At 39.7% G+C, this 20,258-nt stretch overlaps 1 protein-coding gene across 1 annotated transcript; it reads right to left on the minus strand.

The window, feature by feature from the left end:
- Positions 1-404: 404 nt before the first annotated feature.
- TMC5 (transmembrane channel like 5) lies at positions 405-18,125 on the minus strand. The gene is made up of 22 exons (XM_029085981.1): positions 18,052-18,125; positions 17,276-17,475; positions 16,764-16,868; positions 16,185-16,277; positions 15,295-15,394; positions 14,602-14,692; positions 14,028-14,276; positions 12,606-12,757; positions 11,966-12,110; positions 11,245-11,400; positions 10,503-10,669; positions 9,754-9,832; positions 9,295-9,392; positions 7,473-7,568; positions 6,811-6,886; positions 5,827-5,960; positions 4,493-4,666; positions 3,066-3,144; positions 2,643-2,735; positions 1,433-1,534; positions 1,080-1,125; positions 405-520 (listed from the first exon to the last, which is right to left on the minus strand). Exons 1-22 carry the CDS (start codon positions 18,123-18,125, stop codon positions 405-407), a joined length of 2,625 nt encoding a protein of 874 aa, XP_028941814.1.
- Between the last annotated feature and the right edge of the window lie 2,133 nt (positions 18,126-20,258).

The following is a 20,258-nucleotide window of genomic DNA, read 5'->3' on the forward strand; positions in this document are numbered from 1 at the left end:
ATCAGATAAAAGCAGTTTGAACAATGTAACTTCTATAAAAATAGTTTTAGACCAAAGCTTTTCTTTACAATTAGGCACAAGTTTCCTTATATTCAGTCAACAAGTGACCAGCTGTGAAGGGACCCTTACTGCATCGAGGTGAGGGCTGCTCCTGGGGGGAGGCTGACTGTGACCAAATATCACAGCTTCAAAAACAAACCAAACCCCCAGGATATTCCCTCTCATAACAATAAACTGTAGTTGGGATGCATTTTGCAATCTGTTCTATTTTTTCTTGCATTTATAGGTTAAAAAAAAGAAGGAAGTTTGAATGGTTCTTCCAGCCATTAATGCAAACAAGTATTGCTTTATGCAAAACATCAGTCAGTGACTTCACATTTATTATTGATTCTGCCTGCTCACGGTCACACGTCTCTGTCATCATCTTCATCTTCCCACCGAGCCGCTTCCCTAGCACGCAGAGCGAGCGCCACTGCCTCCGACACACCTGGCCTGCTGCTGGGCTGGGAGCTCTCCGAATCTGTTTTTCACCAAGGAAATAACATTAATTGTGCTGGTGTCAGTCTAATAACCACCCCCATTAGAAAGCCCCATGCTATTTAACTGTCTGATCTGTCAAGGATTGGGAATGAAGATACGTGCTTGTGTAAACCAGGAACAGTCCGAGCTACCATGCAAGTTTCCACAGCTTTTTTTATTCCAGACATGGGATGTCCTAGGGACTCGACATCTCTAATAACCTCTTCTGAGATCACCAAGATGTAACGTCTATCTCTGAGGTAATATTCTTGCCTGTGGCTGCTCCCGTAAGGGCAGCTCATTTACCCACAGAAATTAAACTCTGCTCTACAGAAGCTTGTGACCAGTCTTCAGAAATCACCACCAACATCACAACAAGCACATCCGACAGAAACTGTTTACCCCAAAGACCCAGTCTTTTTGTTTTCTCTTCATACAAGAGGCTAAAATTCCATGTCTCTTACATCCAGCTGTTACACGCTGTGCCCATCCTATGTCAAACATTTTTACTGAGCTGAGCTCCTATGAGCTGCTTTCTGCGTTTAGCATTTGTTGCTTACCTAGTAGGAAGCCAGTGCCCCTCAAGTTCCCAGCAGAACGGGGATACTGAAAACAAAAGTCACAAGCAGGTTTCAGGTTGATGTTTCCCTCATGTGCCCGTTGTCTCGTACTTACAGAGACAGCAGTTACCTCTAACAAAACCATACTCTCCCCATCTTAAGCAGGTTTGTGAGTACAAGCACTTCAACAGCTATTCCAGTAACATTTTTTGTACCTGCTCAAATTAATCTTTAAATTTTTTTCTATACATACAGGATGACCTCTTTGTTCAACATAGGCCCGTTGTCTATATGATGCCCCAGCTTCCACATAGGGAAATCTAGCAGAGACTTCCTTCTTTTGACCATCTCACCTCGTTGTAGGATGCGTTCTCACTTCTGTCATATACCCTTCCTGGGTAGCCTGGCACTTGGCAGGCAGGTTGCCTGGATGCCTGGTATGAAGAAGAGCTTCTCTGAAAGACAGTATTTGACATTAGCAGTGCTATATTCTGGCTTCCAATCATGACTTCATGCTCAGCACTACTCACGCCCTGGGTTTAGGGAGATGGCTCTTCTACTAGATACACAGCGAGATTATTCTGGCATCTCCTTTTGGACAACTACAGGAACATCCCCGCTTTGCAGGCTACCAAACCCTCAGCTCAGGAGTCCCACTTGTGACCCTGGACACAGCCACTGGGTTCTCTAGTGTTTGAAAATCCCCAGCACACAGAAAATGCCCATTCACTTTAAACTCCCCTTTCTACAGTCAATATGTATTTATATTTCTTTATATTACCACATATATATTTATATTTACCAATATACCAATAACAATCATTATCAATATGTGTTTATATTTATTTATATGATCACATTGATGATGGCCAGTCACAGGAGGATTTGTTTTTTTGGGGGGAGGGAGGGGAATCTAAAAAAAATCCTTTTTCTTCACCAGTATATAGATCAAAGAGTTTTTGCTCAACCCCCCCCAAAAAAACCCCACTGCCCAGTACCTATATGTACACATTTTAACCCAAATTTGATGGCTCAGCAGGCAGGACTGACTTGAAAAATAAATTCAAGTTGAAGATGTTAGATTTCTGTGTTGATGATGTTGGGGATTTAAAACAGGGTTAGGTCAAAGCACTCAGTTTTACCTCAGCTGAAAAGATTGTGGAGGCACAAACCATAAGCCCCAAAGGAAATTCAGGGTCAGGGGAGGACGGCAGCCTCCTTAGCCTAGGCAAGGTGAAGCGTGGCTGAGCCCTTTAGTGACCATCACTGCACTCCTTGATCAGGAATGTTTTCTTGCAGTTTCATAATCAAAAATAATGTCTAGTGAGGGTAAGGACTTTCCTACATCCTTCCCAGGTTAAATTCCAGCCTGGAACAAATAGTTAGGGAACCTCCAATAGTATCCTTTTGATGTCTGGAGTTAACTAGTAATCAATCAATTTAAGTGAAGTTTTAAATCCAGCCCTATCTCAAATTGTCAGCCTATCTGCAAGGCTGGAGGAACCCCACAAAATCGTACCAAGCACGTAAGTGAAACGGCAGCATCTGAACGACCCAACTGACCTGCTGGTCTTGTCCCCTTGGCGCAGGTGGGTTCTCTTTTGCCCTTTGCAGTGCCCGTAGTTTTTCAAGTAAAAACATTTTATCTTTTCCTTCCTATAGTCGAGACACATTTGATCATTAGCTGGAATGGACGAGTCATTCTCGAGAGGTCAAGGCCTATTGACCTGAATAATCACTAACATTCCTTTTATTCTGAAATAATCTGTCTACAGAGGGAGCTGCAGCAGCACAACTTGAAGGTTAAATTATTTTGCAACAACCCTATTTGTGAGTTAAATTTCCCTGCAATTCCCATGGGGGAAGGCTTCCACCCTCCCTTGAACTGGCATAGGAAAAGCAGATCACAGCTCCACAATAGCAGGATGAGACAATCAACAAGGAAGCCAAATTTTAAAAGAAGATAAAGCTGAAAGTCAAACTTACATTAATAATTTGCTTACGTAAGAGTTTGGTCATGGTCTTTCTTCCTTCTATTATTTGCCAGTAAAGATAAGTAATAATTCTAAACAACAACAAAAAAAAAAAAGTCCAACATATGAGCAGTCATATCCATGAGTACTTCCTCCTAGTCACTGCCTAACCAGAAAGTTATCTTCTTTATTTCATCCATTGAAAGAGATATTAACACCTACCTATATATACACATATACATATAAACACATATATATACAGCCACACATAAAAACCAGTATGTATATAATTACACAAGGAATGGTAAACACATTAAATTGCTTAAGACATTCTCTTGGAAAAGACGCAAAGATTTATGGACTTGAATTCAAGATAAGAGATACAATTAAAGTAAGTCAACAATACAAGGTTCATTTCAAATGACAAATAGGAACCTAATGCTCTTATCCAACTTGTGTCACTTGTTTAGACACACACCTGGACTGGAAATGACAAACTGAACACTTAGTGCTTCCAGGCCAATGCTGGTTTCACTAGAATGAGCGGGATCTTGTTTTATGAGAACTGGTTTGGGCTCTTAGGTGTGCATGGCCCATGCTAGAATTATCAAGCAGCACAGCTACAACATCAAACTCTACCAGTGGGCACACAGCTTAACATGCACATACTGGTTTTGCCAAAATAACTGACTTCAGCCAAGGGGACAGTATGTGAATTTACCTGAGATTAGCTGGAAGCAGACTGCAGCCTATTTATTAGCATTTCCCCATATGGTGTGATCACCTCAACATGCTGCTTGAGCACTACCAGGCCCTTCCACTGCAGTGTCCCTGCGGTAGTTCAGCTATTCTTTACATGCTCTCATCTCCTCTAATGACTCCACTGATGAGAAATGGTCAGAAAAGACAAAGCAACCACCTCTCAAACTTCTGCTTTTTATGTTGCTCAGGGACCTAGTACACATCTGGCCTGTACTGCCTGTGCTTCTGAAAGCTTTGCTCTCTCCCTACGGATTTATTCACCTCTGGAAAAGAAAAGAAAAAGGGCAAAAAAAAAGAGAAAGAAAAAAAAAAAGCACACAATCTATTCTGCTGACTGTGTGCAGCATGTTCCCTTTTGATGATGCTCCTAAAGCTCAGTGTGCCAGTGGTAATAAGATCAGGGGCCTAGGCAGCAGCAAACTAGAAATATTCAATAAAAACCAGAGTATCCTAGAGTTAGCATGAACCTGGTTAGTAAAGAGCTTTGGCATCTTAACATAAAAGGAATAGGTTTTATAACTTCTTTATCTACTTCAATTACGTGAATTTCCAATATATGAACCATTTCTGATGCTTTAAAATGCGGTTTGCAATTTTCTCAATGAACAATTGCTATGTCATAGCCACTTTTTTCTACTTCAGGTCCTTTTCCAGTGCTTTTCATTAGCAGGTACTTACAAGACAAGGACAGAGAGGATGAAGAAGAAAAGTTCACTTGTAATTAAGTTATGGTAGATCCACACTACCCATTTTGAGGCAGTGTAATTTTCCAGTATTTTTATCCACTCAGAGACTGCAGCATACATAGAAGGCAAACCCCTGAAGGGACCACAATCTTCTGAAGGTTTTAACCTAAAAGTGTGAGAAAACAGCTACTTAAACCTTCATATATTAACCAGTGATTTAGTTAATAGTGTGATTTTGTACATCAAGATGCTTGTTAGGTTGCTATAGCGCTGTGCTCTCTTTGGACCCGCAGGGAACTTCCGTGTTTGGTTTTTAACTTGGGTCACTCTCCAGCCATTAAAACACCCACTCCAGACTACACAGTGAGAGACAATAAACCACACTGCAATGGATCGGTACCAGGCCCTGTAAACACAATCTTGATCTAAACGTAACAAGTCAATCACTGTAGTGCAAGCTATAGCAAACTGAAAAACTGGATTTTCCAAGTTCCACCACAGGTGCTTAAGGGAACCATCATCCCACCCTGCTTTCAAGGACATGTGTCACTACAGGTTTTCAGTAACGCCAGGATGTGGTGACGTAAGGCAGCCCGTAGCAAGAATGAACATTTTCAGGTAGACTGAAATAGCAAAGTGTTGTTTGCTTTGAAATTGAACCACTCCAGACAAGTCTGAAATTCTCACTTGGCACCTGGAAAAGTTTGCTCTGAACTATTTCATCCCACCAGGTTTTATCTGTAGCCACCTGTTGTACTAAATATTGAAATAATGTGGCTGAGAATTGCTGAGAAAAAGAAGAGTATTCATGCTGCCCTCCTTACCGCGACCAGTGCACATAAACAAAGCAGCTTTAAAATACTGGTAACAACCAAGACACATTATTGCAGAGGTCAGCACTCCCCGCAAAAAGAGCCTGTGAAGTTTGTAAATAATCCAGAAGTTGACCTTAGATGAATCTTTCCAGGTGTTTCTCCACTGCAGACCCAGAATGACCTACAACATAAGTAAGTCCAGGAACTAGGACTAGGTTGCAGAAACTTTTAAAGAGGTGGAAAAGTGAAATTTGCTGTGACATTTAAATAGGAACCCAAAACTTCGATGCAACTTTGCTTCTCCTCCCTCTTTCTTATGGGACTGTTAACCACATTCTTGCAAACTCACTGAGCATGTCTTGTTTTCAGAATGCAGAACATCTCATGAACATCCGAAACCTTCTGTTAGCAATTAACACAACTTTTTCTATAGAAAAATGCAGATTCCTCTGCCTGGTATCAGGTCACACAGCATAACATAGCAGGCTTGAATGCCAGTGATCTTCCATACCTCCAGACTGTGACTCCGATGACAGAGAGGACTCCAAGGAAGGAAGGGAAAAACAGCAGGAACATGAAGGATGTTGTCATTTGAGCAGTTCTCCAGACTTTGCGAGGGGGTTGGCAATTCATCATCAGACTGACCTTTAACGAGATGAAGGTACACTGTTTCTTGGAACTGTGATACCTGCCACTTCAATTTGGTTTAACTCAATGCCACTGAAATTGCTGGCAGCGATTGCTGGAATAGCATCTATCAGAAGTTTCCAAGAACTTCTTTTATATGAATTTGATAGATATCCTGCAGTTTTAGAAAACTTCAATAATATAGTCTTTAAATAGTAAGAGGCAAAATAAGGTTCTGATTGGTTCTTCAGGACTCTGTTTGGTACAGTTTGCTTTTGTAGCACATGCAAACCCACAGTTCAAGGAAGTTTGAATCACTCTTTCTAGCTTTGTTCTACATTCAACACTACAAACTGTTCAACGACGCAAACAACCATCTGTCATCTAGTCATACCACTGAGACAAAGAATTCTGAAAGGAAGAAATTTCCACCATCATCTTTAGCTGAATCACCCTGCTTATACTTAGATAACTTGGGGGGGGTGTTGTTGGGCAGCAAGCAGGAAGCCTAAGTCACAGCCGCAGCCTGAGTGTCTATATTTACATATGCACTTGTACACTGCTAATGCACTAGCCTTTAATTTTACTACTTTATTCTCTCCCCTCTCTAACTGTGCTCTCAACCCCTCCTATAACCCTTCCACACTTTCCCCATATCTCAATTTTCACAGGTTTAATTCAAGGGTGTGCATCTAAATTGTGTTCCTTTAAAGCAAACCCCTCTCCCCTGCAAAACCCAATCAACCAAACCGCTCCCCTGAATGCAAAACCCCACAGCCTCCAGACAAAACCAGCACTTCAAAGCAATAAATTCTGCCCAGATTTCAGATGATGTAAGTTTATGAGGAATAATAATAAATCTTGTTACCTTTTTCACATAAAATACTATAGAAAATGATATCATCTGGATACCAGGCAGCAGAGGTGAGAAGAGGATACCGATCCTACAATAAAGGATTTATAGGAGGAAGTTAAATCTTCACTATTCACCACACAGCTCTCAGTGCACTGAAAGCAGAAAATATCACACTGACTTCATATACAGTCAGTGCTTGGTTATTTGGAAATGTAATTATATGAACATTGATCCTGTACCTGTAAGTCAGCCTTTAAAAATATGCAACTTGAAGCACAGATGTCTATATACACATCTGCAAACCTCCCTTATACTGGAGTTACATACTCATTCTTAGAAATAAGGCATCTTTTCCAGAGGTTAATACTGAGGCTATTTCACCAGGAACACCATTCCAGTGGGGATGTAAACAAAACTCCAGGGTGTTCCTTTTACAGGTTTCTCCCAGACCAGATGGTCACAGGTAAACTGCTCACTAAAGTTATTGTTGTTACTTGCACCAACTACAAAGAGCTGGCAAGTCACAATTCTTACAAAGGTACTTATATGTCATCCCTCTGTCATTTATCCTGTTTTTTCCACCATGATGGGAAGCACCCAGAAATGTCAGAATAAGAATGATCCATGGTATTTCTAGGTGCTAATGAAGTTTTGGCCATAAATGTAACACTTACCAGGTCAAAGTCTGTGCATAGATCAAATCTAAAACATTTCGTCCAATATCAAATTCTGGCAGCCCCAGGCTCACAAACACTGTAGTTCCAATAATTCTAGGGGAAAAAAAACCACAGCACAATAGCATTTGCTAAATGATAAAACCCTTTGTAGAAATCTCTACAAATGACCTCCTGAATACAAGCAGCAATGACAAATGATTCAGGGGCTGCATTAACCACATGTCATGGAAAGCAGCCACAGATCGTTGACTAGACAGCACATCAGAAATGAAACAGAATTTGGCAAAAGCAGATTCCCATAACACACAACAAGGCTGAAATAAGACCCAAGATATTTTTTAATGCAACTAAAAAAGATTTTTAAAAAAGAAGAAGAAAAAAAAAAAGGATTTGTAACTATCAGAAACACATGCTTATGCTTAAACAGCTGAAACAGCAACTTGCCTCAGTACAAAACCGTAACAGCTTTTCAGCTCCCAAGTCTTGAGAATTGTCAGCCTCAGCCAAAAACAATTAATCTTGTAGACTGATACCCTTAATATAGCCTGAAGTACATCCTACTTCAGACTAACTGAGGTTGTAAGTAGCTGAGCCATACACAGGCAGGCAAGTACTCAGAGGACTCTTACTGAGGACCAACAGTCCCTTTTTATCATCTCATTTTCCCCCAGCTGAGGAAATTCAGTTTCTGCTTGTTGTAGCAAGAACAATAAAGGTTTTGGTAACTATCCCATCTCGTCCTTGAATACAGGTCTTGGCACCACCTTATCAACTGCATCATCAACAATATTTCAGGGCTGGGCTTTCAGAGCATTACTGTGAATACACACAAATAAATATGAGCAATGGTACTTTTAATCTTTCATGGCTGTCAAGTCTGGTGTTTTTGCAGAGCTCAGTAGAGGACATTCATCACAGCTGACGCTGCAGTTTTGGTGCTGTGACCTTTTGCTGGGAGGTGGTTTCCTATCTGAACAGAGTGAGAACAGAACGAGGATTAAAGTGCACTGGCAAAAGCTATGGAGGGAAAGTCTTTGAGGGCTCCTCAGTGTTGTTTTGTGTTAATGTAATATAAAGTTAAAGTCTGACCTTGTAAACCAGTCTCATTTACATCGTATGCAAAAGGCAAAAACAATGAATCTCCTACATAAGTATGGCCAGGAACCCCAAAGGCTCTGTAGAGCTGGCAAGCACTTAAATATTCTACTACCTTAAGTCATAAACAATGTTTGGCAATAAGACAGTATGCACAGCAGATGTCAAAAGTCAATTACTTTTTTGCTTACATGCTTAGCTGAGCTGTATTCACATTCAGATAAAAATACTTTCTCACCAGGCTGCAGAACTCTACACTTGACAGTCATATTATATCCTTAATACCACTGATTAAAATAAGATTTTAAACTTACGTGCACTCTGCAGAGTGACATAACAAAGAGGAAATTACAGGGGGACATACCAAGGCAAGCCAGCAGTGTGCCTGTGCATATGCAGAAAAGCAAGGTTTTCTGCTTGAGCCACTTGGTCCTTTGTCACCCCATTCAGGAGATCCATGGGACCACAATGTGGCTTCCTCCCTGCCTGTGTTTCTATCTCCAAAGACAAGAAGGGCACATTGGGACAGTAGAACAGTACACACTCTGACCTCCTCCTAAGAAGGAGCTGCAATACACACAAGGCAGGTACAGATAACACAGGAAGCTTCAGTGATGCCACAGTCATGCTTCTGTTGGCTCCTTTCATCACATTGGAAAAAAAGATGATGTCTTTGGTGTCTTTGGTTAATGAAAAAAACCAAGATAAGAAAATTAGTACTCACCTTCGTAAAAACTCTCCAAAGAAAGAGCCAAGCAAACAAAATATGAAGTCAACTAGAACAAGACGATAGATATCTTGGCCAACCAGAGTTTCCCAACACTTTAAGAAGCAGAAGAAAAAAAAAAAAAAATCATATCTAGAAGCCAAAAATCATGCAATTCTAACATTGTCCCCAAATGCTTGGGCATCTGAAACTTGGGCTACAGATCAAAGATTTGCTAACAGCCTGACTAATCATAGTCAACCTCTCACTGAACAATGCTGCAAACCAGCTGAGACCTGAGTTGGGCAATTCATTTTTTCCTACAGTTCATTTTTCTAACAATGCTAATTAAAAAAATGTTAGGGTGGCAAATTCAGCTCAGACACTACATGTACTCCTCTGCTGGAGCAAGGCTCTTATCAAAGTGGTTCCTAACCTGGCACTGTAAGTCGAAGATCTGTATGTTCGAAACTTTACCTGTGACTCTGATGCAGCCACAATGCTAACCCAGTAGTAGCAGAGTATTCCAACAATTGACATTTTCAGGATGATATTTCTAAAAAGAAAAAGTAACAGTAACTGCACTGATAGCTGGTCCATAAGCTCACTGGAGGGAATGATGGCAGGATGGTTGTTGGTTCCACTTTATTACCTCCTCTTATAATAACAATTGCACCACAGAGTGCCAAGACTAACAGGAGTTCTCCTGGGATCTTGGGTGCAGCATTATTCTATTGTCCTGGCAGAAGGGGAAGTGGGCATGACAACCTTGGCACAAGCCTCTGCTAAACAGGCTGCTGGTTGGGTGTGTGGGCTTCACAGGGAAGGAAGGCCTGAGGGGCATGAGGGGTTATGTGGTGTTAATTCCAGACATCCGTATTTAAATAAGACTTCCTTCACTCCTCTCTCCACTCCCCTCCCTTTCCCTGGGGGGCCGACAGCCCAGAGGGCATCTAGGGAAGCTAAAAATCAAGCCCAGCATCACAGTGTCCCTAACTGAATGAGAAACCATACCCCTTCCTCATGCAGAGATGTAACACTTCAGAAGGCTCACAGAACACAAAAAAAAACCATGGAGGGAAGAGTGTACAGAAGCCTTTGGAGAAGATGGATTCTCCTTCATAGCTCTCTACTGCCCACCACACCACCTAGACACAGCCTGCTGTCAAAAAGAAGACTCAGACAACTTCAGGCAAAAAGCACTAAGAGGTGGTAGCAACAAATACCTGATAATAGTGACATATATTTGATGTCCAGGAGTCTGAAATTTCTCCAGGCGTCCAAGCCACGAGTAGAAGAATGGGATGAACGCGTTGAGGAGAGATGCAACAATAGGTAGCACCAACATGGCAGCTTGGCTCTCTAGGTCATTTTTATACCCTTTCACAAACAGCTTAGAGAGGAAAGACAAAAAAAACCCAAAACCAAACAACTCAACTTAGAGTCTTAACCGAAATGCTGCCTCAAGCTGTGTCCACAGGGAGGACACCTGGCACACCTCCCTGTATGTTCTCAGGTTAGAGGCTATCATGTTTTACAGGCCCACGTCCAGCAGCACAGTGACCCTCTTCCCTTCCCCTGCATTACACGGGACCAGAGGTGGGATCCCCAGCTTAAATGCAGCTCCTAGGCAAAGAAGAGGTAGGCTTTGCTGAGGCTGCCTCTTGCTGTTTCCTTCAAGGTCACCACCTGCACTATCCCCAAGCCAGCCATGAGCCCCAGCAAGCAGCTGCTGGAGTGAGGGGGCAGATGTGCTCAGACCCTCAGGTCCTCTGCTCTTGCCATAGTTCCCAGAGGTGCAAGCTTTTGCAAAACAGTTTTTTTAGGTACAGCAGAGTCTGAGTTTGCAGAAACAACAACTAGGCTTCCCTATAATCCTAATACTGAACAGACCACTGCTTGCACTCAGGGTAAGATACTCACATGGAAAAATGCATCTCCAAAACCAGACTATAAAACTGTCCTTACCTTTAGGTTGTTAATGGAGAGGAAGTAAACAGCAGCACAAGCAGCTATTGCTGTTCCCAGGGAAGCAACCCAAGAGACAAGATGAATGATAACACGAACAACTCTCTCTGTTACAGAAAAATTTAGAACTTCTCGGTTTACTTCAGCAAGGTCTTCCTGCAAGGAAACAATTCCTAATGAAGAATTCCTTAGTCAACAGCACAAAACAAAACTTGCTTCAAGTAACTACCTGAGAGACTGAATGAAAGATTATTTCTCTAGAAGATGAGTAGAGAAATATCCTGGGAACATTTACTGGACAACTTTCCTATACTATTTTCTCTGACAGTTACACTGTATTTCGCAGTTAATATTACAAGCCTGCCTTTTGCTTACAAAATGGTTAATTAGCAGGAAGGAAAAACAGAAGAAATATTCTGTTTGGCAAATATTTAATAATCACAGAGATTCACTCAGTAGAACAGAAGCATACAAATATTTATATGTAGTTTAAAGGGAAAAAACAAGTAGCTAAGCCAACACCAAGAGTTCAAACCAAATGAAACTTAACAGTCAGGAAGACTTAAGTGTACTAGGAACAGGACTAGCACGCTCGAGTCACTCTGCCAGAGACTTGTATGTGCACAAACAAATTTCTATTCACAAATAAGTCTCAGTCAGAGTGACTCATGCACTCTACTCTTGTACTTTTCTACCTTTTTTTACCTCCTGTGTTTTGTACCTTTATTTGTGTGCTGAGATTCTTTTGTTTCAGCTTCACAGCTTTGTCATTAGTTATATTGAAATCCCAAGTGCAGAGAAGTTTGCTAGCATTTCCAGAGTATGTCTGAGGGTTAATGAAATTCCTGCAGAAGGATTTTGCCATGCTGCAATGAAAATTAAATTTTTGAGATGAATAATGGGGAAATAGATCGAGTCTGTACAGAGGGCAACAAGGGAGATTTGACAGTTTTTCTATCCAAGGCTATTGGACTTATGTCAGAGCGTGGCAAGTAAATTTTAATGTAAGAAACAACTCTTACATTTCCTTCTCCTAGTTGGTGCTGACAATCTTTACCTCTGGAAGGCCACATCAATACCAGAAGACATCAGGAGCAACAGCTTACAAAAGGGTGACCATGATATTAATTGATTCGAACTGGGATTCTCTGCATGTTATTCTTCATTTGTCTAATAAAGGTTTGATTTCTGGAGACCATCTTTTGAGCAAAAACTTCTACTCAAACTCTAGTCTTGGAAATAAGGACTTGCAGAAACACACCCAGGTAATTATTACTGACAGTCATTGATAGGGTGGGTGTTTTTGTTGTGGTTTTTTTTCCCCCTAATGTAAGTGAAATAAGAATAGATAGTTAGTTTACCTCAACAACAGGATAAGAAAACAGATGACAAAATATATTCCAACGGTGAAAATATAGGCCAGTTGCATGTTGTAAGATGGACCATTCTCTATTGTACTGATTGTAGCATTGCTGTAAAAGCCATAGTAGAGCACTGTTTTTTGAAAGTAACCCTGAAAAGATATGGACATAATTCATAATGTTTGCTATTACCTGCATATGGTGGGAATTATCATAATCTGAAGCCAAATAAACGGAAGCAGGAGCTGTCCCACTCCCTACTGTAAAATCACAGGTGTGATTAAATTTCTAAATAGCAGGCCCTTGGTCTTCCTTCTATCAGCTAAAATCTTCCATAGTTTTGAGAGCTTCTAGAGATATATAAATTATATAACTTGTATCCTGCTAAAGATTCACATGCCATGGTCATGAGCATTCAACACCTTCACAAGATTTGGTCTTTTCTGAAAATTCCTGAAGAGGGAAAGGCTTAACTGCTTCTTTCTTAGGAGCAAGATTCTGTATTGACAAATTGTATCACCTATGAAAGAACCAGGAAGGAAGCACGTGACCTTCAACACTACGGTTACTACATTATAGCTGAACTCCTGCAATGGTGACTGCATTTTGCAAAGTTAAACAGCATTACTACAAAACACAACACTTCAAAAGTAATTTTAGAAGGAAAAGGCTGACATTTTTCTTCTTTAAAAAGATCTCAACGAAGCATTAGTAAGAACAGAGCAGAGTCTTGTTCATTTAAACTAGAGAAATCCTTTTTAACAACAATAAAATTTTCAAATTTTTTACAGCAAAGATGGGGACAGGGAACAAACAGTAAGCCACCTTCTCAGATCAGTTAGTTGATGAATACTAGTAAAGTTAAAGCAGTGCAAAAATCTTATTTTAAAAACAGCCTGGGACTTTATTCCCTGAATGTAGAAATCTCCACACAATTAAAAGATCCTTCTGTTTCCAGGTCCCATTCAGTTCAACAGGTTGCCACAGAAAGATCTGTGTGCTCTTTGAAAGAATAAGACTTTGGAAATAAGCAAAATTCACAGGATCACATATGGAAATATGAACTGTATTTTCAGAGGAAAATTAGCATGGGAGAAATGTTCTGCTGAAGACTATTGTAGCTACCTCTGGAAGGCCTGGCTTCCTTTGTGTCTCTTCCACTGCTTTCTGAAAGAGTCTTGAAATATTGCTGAACAAAACAATCATTTGCAGCGAGACAAATGCATCAGAAAGAGCTCCATTCGTCTCACTCTGCGTTAGTTTGTTGCAGCTTCTTTTTCAAATATATACTAAATATTGTTTCTAGTCATGTAAAATTCTAACTCCACTTCTTAATAAGAAATACTTTTTTACTCTATTGTGAGTTTTTAAAGTACATCTGTTGCACACAGTACTAACACAAATCTGTTGTTGCATACTTACAGCTCCAGTGAACAGCTCCAGACCTGTGAATGAAAGGTTATTTGGTTCTGCTGCAACAAACTGAGGGATTGTGATGAAACTGAAGTTTATGAGGAATGAGAAGATGTTGAAAGTTAGGAGCCACTTCAAGAAAATAAAATAAGAAAGAACACTTGTTCCAAACTCAGCACCAATGATCTTCAGAGTCTTCTGCCATAGCTGCAGTAGGTGAAAATATTCTGACAAGCTATTTCCAAATCGCCGAAATGACTGAAGTGCAAAAGAGGAGAGAGAGACAAATCTCAGCAAGCAGTCTTAAACAGGACTCAAATTCACATAGCAAAGCCTTGCTTTTTTTACAGTTCCATTTTGATGACAAGAATAGATTTCCCCTACTACATGCACCATGAGATGCTTAACTGGTGTTCCCAAGTGTTACCCTAATGCAAGTCATTATTAATGAACACTGCAGCAATTAATTGGTTCTTTTGGTAAGTAACATAAAGCAAGATACCAGATAGCTCTGGAAAAAGTGATAACACTGCAGCTAAAATGGTTTACTCTATTGTGACTGATAGAAGTTCCTGACACTTACCACTGCTGCTCCCCGCAGAGACTGGGTACAGCAGGGAAGCCGAGTACTGTCGTGCCTTGATTTTTTTGTTATTTCTCTAAGAACTTTATTCCTGTGGAAGAGCAGGGCCGGGGGTGACAAGCATTATAAGAATGAGTTGTAATTCAAACAAGAAGCCAAAGAAGTTGCTGCAAATACAGCTTCACACATGTACATATGAACAGAGTTAATAAAACATAGAGATATTCTGCTGTTTCTTTTTCTAATAGCCAATACCATGGCTCTTGTCCATGCTAGGACAGCATGTTCTAACCCCTCCACTAACTCACTCTGGGAACAAAACTTCAATATATGCTGCAAGGAGACAAAAGGCTGGTTGAGACCATGTGGTCTCTTCTCCATTTTCAGTGGCCAACATCCAAATTTCCTTTGAAAAGAAACCACAAGTCACCATTCATAATCAAATCTCAAGGTCTTGATATTCTGTTTTATGTTACTATGAGAGATTCTTCTCATCTAGAGAAAGGACAATTACCCATCTTTAAATTATTTTCCTTTGCAAGATGTTAACTTTTAAAAAGTGCATTAAAAAGTACTGTCAGTTCTTTCAAAGTGACAAACCAAAGCTGAGCAGATGGCAAACACTCATACTTGATAGCCAGACGTTGAAAGTATAGTGTTGGTAAAACTAAACAGATAAACTTTTATTTTTACCTGATCTCTCTCTTTTTTTTCATTGTCTCTGGCATCTTCTGGATTGCTTTAATCCTTTCACTGATGGACATACTTGCAAGATTTCCAACTAACTTTTCCTCTGCATAAAACCCATAAAAAAATTCCAAATTTTGGGATAATAATACAGTAATTCTGGCACAAAATCTGAAATGGATATAACAACATTCCCCATTTTCATTGCTACGTAGGTGTGGCAAGTTCTGAGACTTAACAACGCTCTCCAGAATATCCTCAGCTCCATCAGTATCTAATACAGATATAAGTAGTACCATACTGAATGTTAAAAAGGAAATATCACTTGTCTGATGCTTGTTTAATGTTAATACAAAGAGCTGCAACAGAAAGGAAAACTAAATACTGACAGACTCAAAGATTCTGGTCTATTGCTTGATCACTGATAGTTACATTTCCATGATGCTACATATTGACTTGAAAGCTACAATTTTGGTTTATTTATTCTATAAATTTAGTTGATGTTAATGCCCAAACTTAGCACTACCTCTCAACAGACAGAGCTGTATTACTTGATAATCAGGCTGGTTTTGCATAGTTGGAATTTGATGCTAATTCCAGACACAGTGGCTGAAAACAATCCATTAGCTGGTCAAACAAATTCTAATAAAGGGTTTAGCTTTTCTTTCTACAATTTAACACATATTCACACTGCACTGTGCTTCATTTATCATGGGATTTTAGTGTGCTAGTAGAGTATAAAAGGTTAATCACTAGCATTAACACAAAACCAAGTTGTTCCCAAAACCACAGAAAGACTGTACATGCAACTCTGGTGATAAACCAAGAATAGTATCAACCACACCATCCTTGTGCAAGATCCTATTTAATACTGAACCACTTATGTGAACTCCTACCTTCTTTGCACACTTGATGTGTTTCCGATAGGCTGGAAGAAGTCATTAAGATCTCATCAGGTGGTGTTCTGCTGTGTCTCCGAATAAAGCTACCTAAATAACATGGAGTTTAGTAAACCCAGATACTCTTGACAAATTGCCTTAAGAAATTAAAATTTCACTTTCACAGAAACAACCTAAAAATATACCCTTCAACCTCACTACCTACATGCAACATATACTCCCCTACTCACTTCCTTCCTGGTCATGCTTGATGACTTTATGCAATTCCTTCACTGAAAGGGTTGTCAAGCCCTGGAACGGGCTGCCCAGGGAAGTGGTGGAGTCACCATCCCTGGAGGTATTTAAAGGACGTGCAGATGAGGTACTTGGGGACATGCTTTAGTGGTGAATTGGCAATGCTAGGTTAGGGTTGGACTAGATGATCGTAATGGTCTTTTCCAACCAAACTATTCTATGATTCCTTTTTTTAGGTGAAGATCTTCATACCTGAACCAGAAGGCTTTTAAATGTTTATTATTTTGTGGAGGGCAAGACTGACATTCAATATTCTGATGCACCACAATACTTATGCCTTACCTTCTGGTACACTGGAAATTCTGTGGGTATAGGCGCGATCCAGCCGATGGAAGGTAGAAGGTGGGCTGTGTGCCAGTTCAGGCTCAGGCTCGAAGGAAAGATTATCTGTTAAAGGGGATCAGAATTACACAGGAAGTTGTATACTACTGTGGATTATTTACACACACAGAATGTCAGCCCTATTGACCAAATACAGCTTTACTGCAAACACAGCAATATATCCCATTAACAAAACTCCTATATCTCACTCCAACGTACATCCTAGTATTTAACAACTTATGCAGTCCATACAAGTCAGTATTTACCGATCTGTTAATACAACAGACAGTCCATGGATGTGTTAACATATCAGCTGAACTACTTCTAGGGGAAAAACAGCAAAAAAGTCTCATTGCCACCACGTACAAATATATAGAGTTGAGCTTTCCAGAGCTGCAGGACTCCCTCAGGACAGAGGAAGCCATTATTTGTTCCAGTATTTCTGTAAGCTGTTTGTATGAGAAATTACATACCCGTGGGATTTCCATATGGACTTCTACTTAAGACATTAACTCTTGGTAAACCTTCACTGTATTCAGAGACATGTCTCACGGAGGCCATTGGTATGGCCAAAGGGTAATCCTGTCCTCTTTCATTGTGTTCTCCGTAGGAACCATGCAGTGAAGAATCATACGGGGTTTGGTGGGAGAAAAGATTCTTTTGAGAACTCCTCCTGTGTAAGCAACAAAAAGGGAAACCCTGAGTGCCACAAAAAATAGATATCCTTAATAAATTATTTTATTATCCTTAATAATTGTATTATCATAAAAATTGAGTATATTATAAAACAAACTCTGGTACTGAGAGCTATTTTGTATTTAGAACTCTAACATTCATATTCTGATTTGGTCATCAACTGAATTAGAATTAGAATCAACTTTTATCCACCTGAAGTTAGCTTGGACTCTACCTGAACAGGAATAACTGCTTGGAAAATGAGGACATCCAAAGTTATAGCACACTGTGAAAACTACTGGAACTAAAGAGTATCCATGACGTTATGCCATAAATCCTAAAGTATATTTAACTGATAAATTAATCTAACTTATAAAAATCAAACATGTAAATTCTCTTGAATGCCACTTTCCTGATAGCAGCTTTACAGATTTGTGTCTCAGAATGTAAGTATAAAGGAGGGACTAAAAGAATTGCACAAATTAAAACTCTGAAGAAAAAGTTTATCCTGCATATAAATAGATAATTTCATTTCTTATGGCACAGTGACAAGAACAAAATTAAATAAACTCACCTTCTATCAATTTCCAGTGTCTCTGATAAGTGGTAGTCTGGATTTTCAAAAGCTTCATTATAATGATAAGACATGACAAGTCCTTGGTTTGAGGGATGAAATCTTCCTTATTTTCGACTCTACTGCTTCATTAATATGACTGATTACAGACCTAATTACAAAATAGATGCAAGTACATACAAGTTGAAAAGAACTTCATTTTAGCATCTTAGAGGATTTTGCCCCCCACCAACAAATAACAGGAAACAATATAAATAGGGCTATTTACCGTTGGGAAATTAGGGTCCACCAGAAGTTGCAGGTAAAATGGGAACTAATATGTCTCTATAGTAGGCTCCTTGCAAAACTAAGGAACTGGAGTGCCACATGAAGTCTACCCCAGCACTGACAATGAAGCCAGGTTTTAGAAGCATGACAAAACATTCAGAAGAAGAAATTAAGTTCTCTCTTTCTTCCCCATACAGGAAGAGCCAAATACACAAATTTTCTGAGTAATCCATTTCTAAAACCAAAGAGGAGTTGAAGTGTGCCCACTTCCTTACTAGCAGTGCCATCTCTAAACCTTAGTTGTGAACAAGGGGCCCACTGGACCACTGCTATGTACAGAGCTGACATTATTTAAAGATTCACTTTTAATGATGGTTCTTCTAATGACTGAATGTCTTGATCCTGTAAATAGGTTTGGTTTCAGCTTTATTTCTCACATAGTGTTCCATCTTAGTCTTAAGCAAACCAGACTTAGTCAGAGTTTAACGAATGGAAGTCCAGGTAAGTCAGTGAAAAGGGAATATTATCTTAGAAATACAGAATCCAATTAAACAGGCAGTTCTTGCAATTAACCAAAAGTCATACTCAAAATTAAAAAAGAAGCAATTTTTAGCATTTGTTCTTAAAGGCACCACACAAAGCTTGATAAGCTGGCAATCTATTCAACAACAGGGAAGGAAAAAAAAACAAACAATAAAGGACACATCTAGCCAAACCCATCAGACCCTGCTTCTATCTCAGCTCCACTCCCAGAAAAGCAGAGCTGAATATCATTTAACAGTACAGCCTCAGCCAACTTTTCTGTCTGTAGTGGTTTTTATCTGGGATTTCTATTGAAGGAAAAAGGAAGTATCACATGAAGAAAAGTATCTTCAAAATTGATAATTGTACAGTGTCTACTTTCTGAAGGCTTGTCAAAATCTTCTCACCTTAAGAGCCAAAAGAAGCTCTTAAATTCCTATTTTGTCATTTACACGCCTGAAGATCTTGGAAGACAGTCTAAAATATTGCAGTGTGACACAGAGTTGTAAAACACTGCCCAGGTTTTGCACACTGACGTGCAAGGAGACTTGCATATAAACACAGGTGGTTGATTGAATTCACAGTCCTACATTTTAATCATAACCCTGCCCTCACTTTCATTCTAGCACGATGAAACATACTATGAGGCCCACATCTTCAGCAAACATTCAGTAAAAAAGCATACCAGGCAATTTGAGTATATGGTGTTTCACCCATCCCTTCTGTAAATAGTGGAATGTGATTACTGGAAACAAGGAACTACAAACATAGTATCCCCTAGGTGAAACTTGTGTTTTTTCAGACAACAACTTCACATCTACAGAGACAGTGAGATTCTCATTTATTCAGAAAAGAGCCTCCTCCCCTTATCTCCAAAGAAAACAAATAAACACCCCAGGAATCTAAGGAATAAAAGACACTGGAAGCTAAAATCTCCTGATAGGTAGGTTTTCTTTGACAGGAATCACTTAGCTCCTGATGATCTTCTGATAACTAGCTTAGAATATGTCTGAAGTTTTATACAAACTCTTCAGGAATTAATACCTTCTGTCCTTACTAAAAATAAATAAACAAGCATGGAAACAACTCTTGGAAAAGATAATAATTGTTTTCTGCAAAGAGTTGGTTGGAAAAATAAATTTCCCCCTATTAAACTGTTTTTCATTTCAAACTGTAATTAAAAGCTAAAGAGGAAAAGATCACTTTCTCAGGGAAAGAAAATTCTCAAACAATTCCCTTTGAAGAGTGTGCTAAGTTATGGTTTTTTATTTTTTAACTGGTTTCCCAGGACCCTAACTCGTTCAGATTCAGTCATTCAGAAAGCTGGGAAGCCTGCCAGCAATGCAGCTGGAAAGCTGACCACTGATCTACACAGCTTGTCAACTTGCTTGGTCTTCATTCAAACTGTAGAGAGAACA

Source organism: Antrostomus carolinensis, unplaced genomic scaffold (genome assembly GCF_000700745.2).
Source record: "Antrostomus carolinensis isolate BGI_N321 unplaced genomic scaffold, ASM70074v2 scaffold8867, whole genome shotgun sequence".
Classification (NCBI taxonomy): domain Eukaryota; kingdom Metazoa; phylum Chordata; class Aves; order Caprimulgiformes; family Caprimulgidae; genus Antrostomus; species Antrostomus carolinensis.